Source organism: Microtus oregoni, unplaced genomic scaffold (genome assembly GCF_018167655.1).
Source record: "Microtus oregoni isolate MIOR12 unplaced genomic scaffold, Mior012 000033F_ref0000390, whole genome shotgun sequence".
Lineage (NCBI taxonomy): Eukaryota > Metazoa > Chordata > Mammalia > Rodentia > Cricetidae > Microtus > Microtus oregoni.
Window position 1 is genome coordinate 17245216 of NW_024543092.1, and position 15236 is coordinate 17260451.

General features: G+C 42.3%; 1 protein-coding gene across 4 annotated transcripts in view; it reads right to left on the reverse strand.

Moving 5' to 3' along the window:
- Positions 1-15236, reverse strand: part of Rsph3 (radial spoke head 3) — a 46128-nt gene that overhangs the window by 13917 nt on the left and 16975 nt on the right. Inside the window, exons 6-9 of one of the 4 annotated variants that reach the window (XM_041680130.1) lie at positions 13278-13440; positions 11864-11950; positions 11203-11321; positions 10339-10642 (exon numbers count right to left, since the gene is read on the reverse strand). In XM_041680130.1, the coding sequence (XP_041536064.1) occupies positions 10619-10642; positions 11203-11321; positions 11864-11950; positions 13278-13440 (393 nt within the window). In that variant the 3' untranslated portion in view covers positions 10339-10618. Of the gene's footprint in view, positions 1-10338; positions 10643-10679; positions 11322-11863; positions 11951-13277; positions 13441-15236 lie in introns of those variants that run through there. The other 3 variants (XM_041680129.1, XM_041680131.1, XM_041680128.1) reach the window with 3 other exon arrangements.

The following is a 15236-nucleotide window of genomic DNA, read 5'->3' on the forward strand; positions in this document are numbered from 1 at the left end:
GAGAGTTCACTGAGTCTCTTGGATGTGGAAACCCAGTATCTTCCATCATGTGTTATTTTTTAGTCATGTGTCTTCAAATCCTCTTCTGGACTCTTTCTCTTCTTTCCATCTGGTATTCCCTGTGCACATCCTGGTACACCTGACAGCTTTGCACAGGTCTCCAGGGCTCTGTGCACATTCTGCTATGCCTGACAGGTTTACACAGGTCTTCAAGGCTTTGTGCACACTCTGGTATGCCTGAGACGGCTTTTCACAGGTTTCTGGGGCTCTGTGCACACCCTGGTATGTCTGACAACTTTGTACAAATCTTCAAAGCTCGTTTTGTTTTCCTTCACTCATCTTTGCCCTGTTCCTCAGAGTGGATTTATTTTATGTGACTTAATTTCAGTTTCCGGGATTCTTTCTTTTGCAGACTAAATCTGCTTTGGAAGTCCTGGAAAGAGGTTTTCATTTCAGTAATTGTACCGTACTTTTTGAACATCAGAATTCCCACTTGGTTCTTCTTGGTTTTGACTCCTATTTTTTTTTTAAGATTTCATTTTTACTTTCTGCATATGGGTGTTTTGCTTAGATTTCTGTCTGTGCACCACATATGTACCTGGTGTCTGAAGAGGCCAGAAGACAGTGTCAGATCCCCTGGGATTGATGCTGCAGACTACTGTGAGCCACCATGCGATGACTAGGTCCTGAACAGTGTTTCTCTAAGGAGCAGCAAGTGTTCTTACCTCTGAGCCATCTCTCCAGCGCCACTGCTTCTGACTGCCCACTGATTTTGCTATTTGATAAGACCACAGGCTCAAACTTCAGTTCTGGACATTTTTGTTTCCTTCAGCTCTTTGAACATGTCGATGATTCAAGTATTTTTTTTTCTGATAATCTGAAAATCTGTACTTTCTCACACAGCTTCTGCAGATTGCCCAATATACTTTCTGATTTTTGTATGTTTTGTGATTTTTTTAGGGTAAGTACTGGACATTTTGAGTAAATAGAAGATAGATTCTTGTTTTACTTCTACTTTGAGTTTTTGCTGTGGTTTTTATATTATATTTTATTTATATTATAATAACCTTCCAGCAAAAATACTGTTAAATTCTCTTCTCTGTCATCTCCGACCACTAGTCTGTTGAGTAAAGTTAGTGGGTCAGCAATTAGAATACATATTAACAATGTTTCTTTAAGAAAACATTTTGTGTGGGGGCAGGGTACATGCTACTGTGCCTAAGGAAGGCCAGAAGACAACATTCTGGAGTCAGTATTCTCCCTCCTCTATGTGGGTCTTGGTGCAAGTGGCTTTGCCCACCACGCTGTCTGGCTGATCCTAGAGACTTGAGTGAATCACTGTCTTCCACCCTTTGCTGAGAGGCTCTGTATGGGTTGGGGTCGCCTTCAATTCCTACTTGTATCAAGGTCAGTCAGAGATGAGTGATCCATGCCATCTCAAGTCTTCCCTGGGCATGCACACTGTCACCCTACAAACAGATTCCCAGGAATTTACGGGTTTCAAAGCTCCCAATGGCCTTCACATCCACCTGTTCCTTATCCTCCTCTTCCTCTCCTGCTGCTGTCTCCATCTTAGGTAAATGTCACCCTCACTCCTGGTCTAAACTATTGAACAACAATGTCCCGATGTTAGGACCTTTGTTAATAAGCAAACTCTGAGTCAAATCAAATAAAGAGGCCCTAACAATGGGCTCTTCCAGGGAGACAAATAGTGACAAGTGTCTTTGGAATGTGGCTTTCAGGGACATTGAGTCTATTTTGCTCCCTTCAGTGGCTGCTAGGCTACTTCTTGTGTTAGCGGCTATGGCATGAGTCCACTGGTCTCCATGGCCATGGAGCTGAAACAAGACTGAGACAGGACAAATGCCATGGAGTTTGCTGTTCTGAGAGCTGCTGCTTCCAATAACAAGCAGGTTTTGTTGCTGCAAGTCTTTGTTTAAAGTCCAGACTTTCAAACATGCTGATCTGGGTAATTTTTGCCTGCTGCCCCTACTGTGTTTGTGGAGGAGCAGTTTTGAGAAGTCTTTATTCTACCATTTGAGGTGGTGGTGTGTTCCCTTCTATATAAGCTAATTCCTGCACTGTCCCTTAATATAATGGTTGTTTAGGATGAACTGAAAAATGTTTTATTTTAGCCTAGACTGCTATACTTTAGGAGACATCTTTCTATGCCTTTTCTCTTATGACTATTAGCTCTATGGGTATTCTCATAGCAATAAGGTAACCTTATATGTCACCTTTGAGGAAGAGACCTGGTCAGTTTCTCTCATCAACTTAGACCATGAAACCTAACATAGACAAGTTCAACAGAACCACCATATATGGGTTGCCCATGCATGCTTAAGCATTGCCAAGGACATTAATTTTTTTCATTTTCATATGTCACCTTTAACTTGCTGTGGAGTTATTTACCAAAATTAAAATGGTTAGTATATGTTAAGAGTAGACATCAGGGTTCAAGGCACTCTGTGGTGTGTGGACTCTGTGGTGCTGCAGTTACTCAGAATCATTCGGACCCTCTCCCTGTGCTCTAAAACAGTGCTCCCAGCCTTTCTAGTGCTGTGCCCCTTAATACAGTTCCTCATGTTGTGATGACCCCAGCCATAAAATTAGTTTTGTTGGTACCTCATAATTGCAATTTTGCTTCTGTTATCAATTGTAAAATAAATATGTGTTTTCCAGTGGTCTTAGGAGATCCCCGTGAAAGGGCTGTTTGACCTCACAGGTTGAGAAGCACTGTTCTAGAAGACGTGTTTGTATGTACTGGAGATAGAGGGTGTTCACTGTTCTAGAAGATGTGTTTGTATGTACTGGAGATAGACGGTGTTCACTGTTCTAGAAGATGTGTTTGTATGTACTGGAGATAGACGGTGTTCACTGTTCTAGAAGATGTGTGTGTATGTACTGGAGATAGAGGGTGTTCACTGTTCTAGAAGACGTGTTTGTATGTACTGGAGATAGACGGTGTTCACTGTTCTAGATGTGTTTGTATGTACTGGAGATAGACGGTGTTCACTGTTCTAGAAGATGTGTTTGTATGTACTGGAGATAGACGGTGTTCACTGTTCTAGAAGATGTGTTTGTATGTACTGGAGATAGAGGGTGTTTACTGTTCTAGAAGATGTGTGTGTATGTACTGGAGATAGAGGGTGTTCACTGTTCTAGAAGATGTGTTTGTATGTACTGAAGATAGAGGGTGTTTACTGTTCTAGAAGATGTGTGTGTATGTACTGGAGATAGAGGGTGTTCACTGTTCTAGAAGATGTGTTTGTATGTACTGGAGATAGACGGTGTTCACTGTTCTAGAAGATGTGTTTGTATGTACTGGAGATAGACGGTATTCACTGTTCTAGAAGATGTGTTTGTATGTACTGGAGATAGACGGTGTTCACTGTTCTAGAAGATGTGTGTGTATGTACTGGAGATAGACGGTGTTCACTGTTCTAGAAGATGTGTTTGTATGTACTGAAGATAGACGGTGTTCACTGTTCTAGATGTGTTTGTATGTACTGAAGATAGACGGTGTTCACTGTTCTAGACGTGTGTGTGTGTGTACTGGAGATAGACGGTGTTCACTGTTCTAGAAGACGTGTTTGTATGTACTGGAGATAGACGGTGTTCACTGTTCTAGATGTGTGTGTATGTACTGGAGATAGACGGTGTTCACTGTTCTAGAAGATGTGTTTGTATGTACTGAAGATAGACGGTGTTCACTGTTCTAGAAGATGTGTGTGTATGTACTGGAGATAGAGGGTGTTCACTGTTCTAGAAGATGTGTTTGTATGTACTGGAGATAGAGGGTGTTCACTGTTCTAGAAGATGTGTTTGTATGTACTGGAGATAGACGGTGTTCACTGTTCTAGAAGATGTGTGTGTATGTACTGGAGATAGAGGGTGTTCACTGTTCTAGAAGATGTGTTTGTATGTACTGAAGATAGACGGTATTCACTGTTCTAGATGTGTTTGTATGTACTGAAGATAGACGGTGTTCACCGTTCTAGACGTGTGTGTATGTACTGGAGATAGACGGTGTTCACTGTTCTAGAAGATGTGTGTGTATGTACTGGAGATAGAGGGTGTTCACTGTTCTAGAAGATGTGTTTGTATGTACTGAAGATAGACGGTGTTCACTGTTCTAGAAGACGTGTTTGTATGTACTGGAGATAGACGGTGTTCACTGTTCTAGATGTGTGTGTATGTACTGGAGATAGAGGGTGTTCACTGTTCTAGAAGATGTGTTTGTATGTACTGAAGATAGACGGTGTTCACTGTTCTAGAAGATGTGTTTGTATGTACTGGAGATAGACGGTGTTCACTGTTCTAGAAGATGTGTTTGTATGTACTGAAGATAGAGGGTGTTCACTGTTCTAGAAGACGTGTTTGTATGTACTGAAGATAGACGGTATTCACTGTTCTAGATGTGTTTGTATGTACTGAAGATAGACGGTGTTCACTGTTCTAGAAGACGTGTTTGTATGTACTGGAGATAGACGGTGTTCACTGTTCTAGATGTGTGTGTATGTACTGGAGATAGACGGTGTTCACTGTTCTAGAAGATGTGTTTGTATGTACTGAAGATAGACGGTGTTCACTGTTCTAGAAGATGTGTTTGTATGTACTGGAGATAGACAGTGTTCACTGTTCTAGAAGACGTGTTTGTATGTACTGGAGATAGACGGTGTTCACTGTTCTAGATGTGTTTGTATGTACTGGAGATAGAGGGTGTTCACTGTTCTAGAAGATGTGTGTGTATGTACTGGAGATAGAGGGTGTTCACTGTTCTAGAAGACGTGTTTGTATGTACTGGAGATAGACGGTGTTCACTGTTCTAGATGTGTTTGTATGTACTGGAGATAGAGGGTGTTACTGTTCTAGAAGACGTGTTTGTATGTACTGGAGATAGACGGTGTTCACTGTTCTAGAAGATGTGTTTGTATGTACTGGAGATAGACGGTGTTCACTGTTCTAGAAGATGTGTTTGTATGTACTGAAGATAGAGGGTGTTCACTGTTCTAGAAGATGTGTTTGTATGTACTGAAGATAGAGGGTGTTCACTGTTCTAGAAGATGTGTTTGTATGTACTGGAGATAGAGGGTGTTCACTGTTCTAGATGTGTTTGTATGTACTGGAAATAGAGGGTGTTCACTGTTCTAGAAGATGTGTTTGTATGTACTGGAGATAGACGGTGTTCACTGTTCTAGAAGATGTGTTTGTATGTACTGGCGACAGACAATGTTTACTGGTGCTATCTAAATCATGGGGTTAAGAGTCCTATGTGCTCCTTAGCATGTTAGGTCACAGCTGCAACAGCAGATGAGCAAGGACGCGGGAGGAACCCGAGTCAATGGAAGCTCACAGTAGCAGCTGCAGAGCAGGGGATGAGAGGTTGGAAAGCGGTGCCTATGAGGACAGCCTAGAATGGCAGTTCACCCAGGGAATGCTTAGGGAAAAGCGACACTTCCTGGGGTGTACGACTGTGCTGTGTGATAAGAAAGTTCTGTCCCCCTGCCCTAGTCATGCTCCATGACAACCAAAGTTAGCAATGCAACAGAACCTATGTAGAGGTCAGGTGACAACTCCCAGGAGTCATCCCTGTGCTCCTACTCTGTGGGTCCCCAAGCTTGAACTTGAGTGTCAGGCTTGGTGGCAGTTGCCGTTACCTCACTCTGGGATAGCTTTAGTTTTGGTAAACAAACACTCCCAAAGACAAACGTCGAGAGCAAGTCATTGACAAGGCATTTACACTGCCTGGGCTGGGGAGACAGAACTGTTCCTAGCTCATGGAGTAAAGCTCCCACATTTTTACAGTGGATAAAGCAAGGTTAGGGCCGTGAGGTCACTTAGCATGTGACAGTGCTGACACTCTACATTCGATCCCTAGGATGCTCATGGTGAAAGGGGACAACTGACTCCCAGAGTGACCTTCTGACCTCACAGGCGGAGCTGGTAATTAAAAAGAGTAGCTAGCTGGATGTTGGTGGCACGTGCCCTGAATCCCAGCACTCGGGAGGCAGAGACAGGTGGATCTCTGTGAGTTTGAGGCCAGCCTGGTCTACAGAACAAGTTCCAGGACAGACTCCAAAACTACACAGAGACACCCTGTTTTGGAGGGGGAAAAATAGCAGATAAGACGTGTCTCTTATGTATCCAGACTGAGGTGAAGACTGAAGGTAGTGAGTACAGACGCCCCGTCTAAAATAACCATTTTAAGGGTCTGGCACCCAGCAAAGCAGGCAGACAATGTTGAAGCAAGATAACTACTCAGAGGGAGTCTGGACCTCCGAGGACCGCAATACATTCTCACATGCTTTCCCACAAGTATTGAATCAGCACACAAAACATTGACATTCCTAACATCTATGTCATTATACATGGTCCTTACTCACACTCCCCTTCCCATACTCTCCTCCCAGTCCCTCTCTCCCCTTCTCTCTTCTTTCACCTCACATCAATCGCTCTTTCTTCACCCCCACCTTCCTTACACCACATCCCCACCCCTCAGTTCTTTCCTACCTTACACACATAGTCACACACAGATACACACACAGCCACACACACAGATATACACACAGACAGCCACACACACAGATACACAGACAGCCACACACACAGATACACACACAGACAGCCACACACACAGATACACACATAGACAGCCACACACAGAGATACACACACAGCCACACACAGCCACACACACAGACAGCCACACACACAGACAGCCACACACAGATACACACACAGACAGCCACATACACAGATACACAGACAACCACACACAGATACACACACAGACAGCTACACACACAGACAGCCACACACACAGACAGCCACACACAGAGATACACACACAGACAGCCACACACACAGATACACAGACAGCCACACACACAGATACACACACAGACAGCTACACACAGAGATACACACACAGCCACACACAGCCACATACACAGATACACACACAGACAGCCACACACAGAGATACACACACAGCCACACACAGAGATACACACACAGCCACACACAGATACACACAGATACACACAGATACACACACAGCCACACACACAGATACACACACAGCCACACAGAGATATACACACACAGCCACACACAGATACACACACGGATACACACACAGCCACACAAACACATCTATACACACACAAATTTAAAGCTAAAGTCTACATGTAAGAGAAAAATTTGGCACCTGTCTTTCTGAGGCTGTCTTATATTGCTCAACATAACAATAATAACAGCTGTGTCCCTTTTCCTACCGGTGCGAGGATTCCATTCCTCTCTAGGGCTGAATAATGTGGCACAAATACACAATGAAATTTATGTGCATACCAAGCTTTCTGATGACCATTAAATTACACATGAAGTTGAGCTCAAGTTCACTTTGACAAAGGGCTTTACTGACCCCTAGTGGCAAATATGATTATTAATATACTCTAAAGTTTATTTTCTAAACCATGCATCACTATACTGACAAATACTTGTTTTGAACTCGACTTTCAGCAATGAGTTAAAATTGCCAGACTCTGGTTAGATCTGGGCAGTACTGTTTAGAAAGGACATGTTGGCTTTGGTTCCATCAATGGCAGATGAAGCCAGCTCAGGCCTTCACATTAGATATGGTAAGGAAAAAGGCCAAGGCTACTTAGCTATAAATACATACAAACAAAAGAGTAAAGAATAGTATGTCACACTTTGTTTAGTGGGCAGAACGTATGGAATCAAAATTAGATAAAACTGGCTGATGTGTTTGATGTTATTGCCAACATAAGAAAATGAACCTTTGCTGGGGTAGAAGACATAGGTCCCATTAACATTTTGATCTAGTATAAAAAGACCCCTTTCCCAACTGACCCCTCATTGTGACTTTAAAAGAAATCACATGCTTCAAATGCTCTTCTTCTACATAATTTAAAAATTTAATAACCGCTAATAAATGAGTTCTTTTCCCAGTTTTACAAAGGAAAGTCCTCCTTGGAGGTGAGGGTTGGTTCCTTGCAGGTGCAGGTTTCAGCCCAGAAGGTCTGGCTTGAGCCAGTTTGCACCCTGCAAGTTTTTGGAGGGACTTGCAGGCCACGTTAGTCCCCCTCACATGGCTCAAACCTAATAGCTGAATAGAAGAAAATGGCATTCTAGCTTTGGTCTGTTTAGTAATATGGGAATCAATGCCAAGATTGCAATCTCTGCATGCTGGTCACACGTCCATCACTTCCCTGTCATCTCAGTGCTAGCTGAGACAGCAGGAAGGACAGATCAAGGGAAGAAGCATTACCAGATGGTGGTGAACAGATGGAGATGAAGTGTCTGCACATCCAGCCATCTGTGCAGCTGCTTGTGGTTGTGGTGAGTCTTCAGACACACATTTTCACAACGACCTGTATGTGCCTGAAGGAACGCTGCATAAACTTGATGAAAACGCAAACTTTTCACTTAAAACTCTTGTTACCAGGGGTTGGAGAGATGGCTCAGAGGTTAAGAGCACTGACTGCTCTTCCAGAGGTCCTGAGTTCAACTCCCAGCACCTACATGGTGGCTCACAACCACTGCAATGAGAGTTGGTGCCCTCTTCTGGTCTGCAGGGACATATGCAGGTCGAACACTGTATATACATAATAAATAAATAAAAATGAAAAAAAATCTTGCTTCCAGATAATAATAATGGTTTCTTTTTCTCTCCGGTACAATACCTGACTTCTCACTTACCTTTGTCTCTTTAGGGTGGAGCAGTCTGGGGCAAGGCTAAACCCATCTCAGTGTGGGGTCTCTGGATTTACATGTATTTCAATAAGTCATGGAATTATACAACATACATTGTATGTCTAGCACATATCTGAAAAATGGTCAAAGCACATGGCTGAGGAAGTCCTAAGCCCTAGCAGGGACTGATTACTGTTTAGTTAAATTGGCACAGCTTAATCTGTCTTCTAAAGCCCTTTGTTTATACCTGCAGACAAGATAAAGGGTAGTCTTAGCTTTATCAGAGAAGTCTCTCTTGGCAGTGAATAAAGAAACCCATGGCATTTCATTTGCATTTTAATAGTAAAGCTTGCCTGAAGATCACAAAAGTAAAACAGCCACACTGGCCAGTCTTAGAGACCAGGCAGCACTGACACACACCTTTAATCCCAGCAGCCACACTAGTTTATCATAGAAACCAGGCGATAGTGGTGCATGCCATTAATCCCAGAATGAGAGGAATATAAAACGGGAGGAGACAGCTCTCAATCTCAGGCTCATGCTGAGATTCCTGGAGAGAGGATCTCCATTGACCTTGACCTTACCCGAGGTCGAGGTAAGAGCCAGTGGCTGGCTGTTTTGCCTCTCTGATCTTCAGGTTGAACCCCAATTTCTGTCTCTGAGTTTTTATTAACCATGCTTCAATGGTTACTCAAGCTGCTGAGAATAGCTGATGGTCCGGAGGTCAGCCCTACACAGGTATTTTATGCCTCCCCTGAAGAGCCACTATAGAAGAGAGGGCAGAAAGACTGTGAGAGCCAGAAGACAGACAGGGGCTATGAAAAGCATCTTCTGACTACAGCACAGCTACTGTAATCCTGAATTTACAGCTGCACACTAGCCCTGTCAACAGTCGGGCTCTGGTGGCAGGCAGCCCTGTAGCTCCCTACACTTGTCGCCTGTGGCAATGGCGAATCACTCCACAGTCCTAGCTCTGGGTCCTCACTTTTATCACGTGTTAGACTGTCACCTCTATGGTCTGTATCTCCTGCTTGGGGCCTAACACACAGCAGACGCTCGATCATGTCCGCGGCTGACTAAACTAAAGGAAGATGGAAATATAAACATGATCACACGATTCTGGAAGTTTCCATGAGGCTTAGACGGTATTGTGATAATACACAGGCAACTGGGGACACTCATTTCATATTTGTAATCACATACACTTCCTTGCACTGGTCTACAGAAATTACAGTGCAAATGTAAATAAGTCACACCATTTCAAAGGACTGCAGATTCTATCTACTCCAGCATTTTCAGGTTTGACCAATGCCTGACAGCCTGATGACTCACAAGGCTTCAGCCATTGCCAGTAGTAGTTAAGACCATGATGAAGTAATTGTGCTTTTCACTACTGCAGGGAGTGGTGCTCATGAGCTCAGAGCTAAGTGTGACTTCCCTATGTGCACTACAGCAATCTACAGTCTCCAATACCTTGTCACATTTTAAAGAGACAGGCAATTTATGTAAACTAGTATGAAAAGAAGACATAGTAGTTAGCAAAGACTAAAATGCAAACAACACATTTATTAGTTGCAGAGCAAAAGCCTGGACTCTCTAATGTTGAAACATGAAGAGACCTAAACAATCCACACAATAAAGGCCTGGGCACTTCCAGCCAGCCGACAGCAGAGACTGTGTGTGGAGGGAGAGATGGGCTTTGATTTTATTGGTGCTGCCTGGACATTTTCTACAGACGAAATGCGAGGGGAAAGCAAGAATTCATTCGAGAGCAGTCAGTAAGCCTTGGTTAAATACTGAAGGTGGAGGGGGTGGTGGTTAATTTTACATAAACAAGGATTGGATTTTTGCTCCTCACAGGGAGGATGCACCTCAGCCTTGAGGAACACACAGGGATTCTTCACAAAGTGTGTGGGGTAGTTTCCTGCAGAGAAGACAAGCTTAATGACTGACAGCAGCATTAACTAACATGAGATATTAGACTTACCAAGAAGGAATTGATTCACAAAATGAGGAGGATTAAGAAAAGATACACTTACTAGTTACACAGGACAGTAATGGAAACTAGTGATTAGAAGAGTCTTATGAGTAGACAGTATGGTCTTTGGATATTCTGTTAAATAAATGAAAAAGGGTCTCTTTTATTAGTTTTATTTTTATCGTAATTGATTTGTTCAGCCAGTTAGACAAGATGACGTGGTGGACACATGTCACATAGTCTCTAAAGTCTGGGATCACACGCACCTGTACCTGACCATATCACTACTGACCAGCCGCTGACTGGCTTCCTGACTCCCATGATTCTTCTGGTTGTGACAGATCCTCCCCTAAAGACTCTTTTACTTCTGTTTGGTCATTCTGCCAAAAGAGCGCCCCTTCTTCCACAGGCTTCCTTTCTTGGGATGGTATTTTCTGTAAGGAGTCTCTTTCTAAAGGTGGCTTCCGGGTGGGGGATAAGGTTGACTCCTGTAATTCTAAACTCACCGAGGGATCTGTCATTGTGTCAGGACCACTATACACAACATCCGACCTCATAGAGGGCTGTGTGTCTTCCTTTTTCTCGTAATTATTTAGCCTTCTTTCAACCACTTCACGGATCAACACTGAAAGGTTCAGAGGTCATTATGAGTTTCCATACTTTCCTTTTAGATAAGTAGAAGCTATGTTTTTTTGTTTTATTTTTGTTTGTTGTTTTGTTTTTATTTTTTTTCAAGACAGGATTTCTCTGTGTAGTCTTGGTTGTCCTGGAACTCACTTTGTAGATCAGGCTGGCCTTGAACTCACAGAGATCCACCTGCCTCTGCCTCCTGACTATGGCATTAAATGTGTGTGCTACCACCGCCCATAAATGAGTAGAAAGTACCACTTAGGCCTTTCCCCCTTCCCATTAGCCTTTATAAATTTAGCATATACAACAACTATCAATTAATGCATTGAACAAGTTATGTCCTTTCGTCTTTAAATACCAAGTACAAAGCAACAACAAAATATTCCATGATGAAATTACAGAGGGTGGAAACTGCACCCTTGTTTCAGTACAACTGATTAACCAAGTTTAAGAAGCACCACCAACACTAATGTTCCTTCCTCACTTATTCTTCCCCACTGAGAAGTTTAGGAACAACTCTTATATAAAATAACTTACTGTCAAGCACAGTTCTTCCCACCATGCTGTGCTCCATGTTTTTTTCAACTTGATTCATTAGCCATGGAAGGAATCCTATTTCAATGTCTGCAATAAAGAATTTCATTAAGCATTTCTGCAAATCATTAGTACGTCTTCCCCAATGTAATGATCAGCAGCACCACCTTCTCAACATAAAACATTAAATTGACTCACACAGCATCACGTTTGCCGTATTCTCTACATATGCTCTGCTCAACTTCCCTTCTACTGCAGTAGAAATGGTATTTTACAAATCATGAGGTTTTCCAGAGTCAAAATACAGTTGGGCCCACAAGCACAATCTGAGACAGGTGAAGGAGGGAGGGCAGAGAGAAGATGCTGATCTGGGAAACCTTTGCTGAAGTGGGACAAAGCCTGAGCACGAGCATTGCTGGGAAAGAGACTTCGTCCCTTGAGGTGGGAGCCAATGAAGCCTGACCAGCTGAAAGGGGATATGGGAAGGGGTCGTCTAGGAAACACTGCTGCTGCGGTGGAGACTAAGCACTTCTATTTGTAGGAACTTTGCTCCAGCTTCAGTGGGAAGTTCACTGTGTTAAGCTTTTTAACAAGACTGCCCATTAAATCTACACTCAAAGTTTCAAGTTGGTTTTTAGGTATCTATTTAATAGGATGATAATAAAGATGATAGAATACAGTATTTGTTATTATATATGACATATCTCAGGCAAGATTTTTATTTTCAAGCTTTAAACAATGTAACAGACAAAAACAAAACAAAACAAAATCAAGCACTACTGTTCTCTGTGACCAATAGGAAGAAGTTTGCTCTACAGCTTGGATCTTAACTATTTCCCCAAAGCTCACAGTTCTCACTGATGGTGTGCTGGGAGGTGGGGTCTACCTGAGGAAGTGTGTGCTCTTGAAGGGCATGCTGGGACCACATCCCTTTTGTTTACTGTTTTTATTGTTGTTGTTGTTTTTTGGTTGTTATTTGTTGTTTGTTTGGTTTTTTTTGTTTGTTTTTTTGAGACAGGGTTTCTCTGTGTTGCTTTGGAGTCTGTCCTGGAACTAGATCTTGTAGACCAGGCTGGCCTCGAACTCACAGAGATCTACCTGCCTATGCCTCCCAGGTGCTAGGATTAAAGGCGTGCGCCACCACCACCAGGCCAGTTTTGTTTGCTGGAACAGCTTTGATTTCCCACAGAGGCCCAGAAACAATGGAGTCAAACAACTCTGTGTGGATCTGTACTGTACTGAAATTCCTGAGGCTGTGCATAGTGGCACACACCTGTGCTTCCAGCACTCAGGAGGAAAAGGAGGATCATGAGTTTGAGGCTGGCCTGTTAGGGCAGTGATCATACATATAAAATAAATTTGAAGCAATAAGAATATTCCTGGTGTAACAGTCAATATAACAAAAATCTCCACAGACCTCTTTCAATTGGATCATAAAAGTAGCCACTGTTCCTGAGGCTGTCAAAGACAGATGGGAGGAGGTCAGCCAGGTACCGCTGTGCAAACGCACGAGCTGAGATCTTCTGTGACGTCTCGTTGTGCTTATTTATGATTTCCCACTGCTGTCTCTTACGGTGTTCCTGTGAAGAGAAAGATGTCATTGTATGTGGCTATCTGACTATTTCATCCTCCCAAGTGCTGGAACCAGTGTGGCCAGGTATGTGGAAGAATCTACAGCTGTCAAAAGTGCTCAGCAAGATGTCTGCAAGGACTCACTGTGCTGCAGAATGTTTGAGCATCCGGTGGGCATTGAGCTTATGGAGACATAAAGGAACCTAAGGAAAAACGCATCTCCTGACCCATGTTCAAGTAAATTAACTTCTACACTTAACTGTACGCATTCTATTAAAAAGATAACGGCAGCTGGACGTAGTGGTACATGCCTTTAATCCCTGTACTTGGGAGACTGAGGCAGGACAGAATGGCGAGTTAAATGCTCTCCTGGGTTATACAGGAAGACCTTGTCTAAAACAACTATGATAGATAAATGACATGCGCTTTTATTAGTAACATCATCAAGTAGTACAAATAAGAAATTTTATCCTTATGAGTCTTCCATCAAAGAACACCAGCCAATTGTTTGACTTGTGTTTAGTACCAGGAGTGAGGCTATGTCTTCTTCAGGTGAGATAATCGCCTTTTACCCAGTAAATGCCTAGTACCTCTTTGAATTAATAAAGCTGAAATGACTTGGAAGGTCATGAAGCTTGCTGTGCTGTGTGTGGCTGTCTCCTTTAGGTCATATCACATCTACAAAGCTAAAGAATGCTTTTCAATGTGCCTATATAAAAGTGGGAGCATTAACATATTTTTAAATACTCTATTTTCAAGGTTTAAAAACATATACAAATCTAGATGACTTATGTTCTAGAGTTTTCATATATATATATACACACACATACATATATATATTGATAATTTTGTTATTTCAATGTAGTTTCTGCAGAAAGTGTCTATTTTATATATGCAAGCAAAGATTTGCACAGGAACATGCCTTACTATGAGTCCTATGTTCTTAATATAAATAATTAGTAATTTTGGAAGAAGATACAAAATCCAGTTGATTAAGTATTGAGTATAATTTCCCAGCAAACGTACTTTTCTTGACAGTAATTTGGGCTTTTTGGGAAATCATTCTCATTGGTTTAAGTACTCTGGCACTATGCCTTGTTTCAGTGCATAAGAAAGGGTAACAGCCACTGTTAATACCAGAAAGACCTTTAAATATGATTAAATATAGATTTTACTGTTAAATATTAAAATGAGTTATACAACTTTTCTTACTGAAGATTCATAAAAGATACTTTGGAAACCAGAGCCTGACCACCGGGAGACAGACTTAGCGCTCTCTGCAGATCTCTGCTGATTACCCCCACAAACCTCTTTCCTTCCTTTCGTCTCTCTGCTGCTGGATGATGGCAAATCAAGGTATTCCTTTCTAACGATCCTCTGAAGCTCTTGATATTTAAGAGGGCCATCCAGCTTGGACACATGTAATATAGGACCTGCACTTGATTGGAAGCTTTTGGAAGCTGACTAAGGTAGATTAATAGAAGGTGGAATTTTTTTTTTTTTTTTGGTTTTTCGAGACAGGGTTTCTCTGTGGCTTTGGAGCCTGTCCTGGAATTAGCTCTGTAGACCAGGCTGGTCTCGAACTCACAGAGATCCATAGAAGGTGGAATTTACAACGTAAGTCAACAATGAGAGATTTATGATCTACAAGAGAGATCTGAGTAACAAATATTGTAGATCTTCTTCACATGTATTTAAAAAGACCACCAGCTTTATGTAAGCTTGAATGTAATGTATTAAGTAGCCAAAAGACTAACAATCAGCTTTGGGTACCATACATAAAAGATGGAAGGCCTTGGGTCCA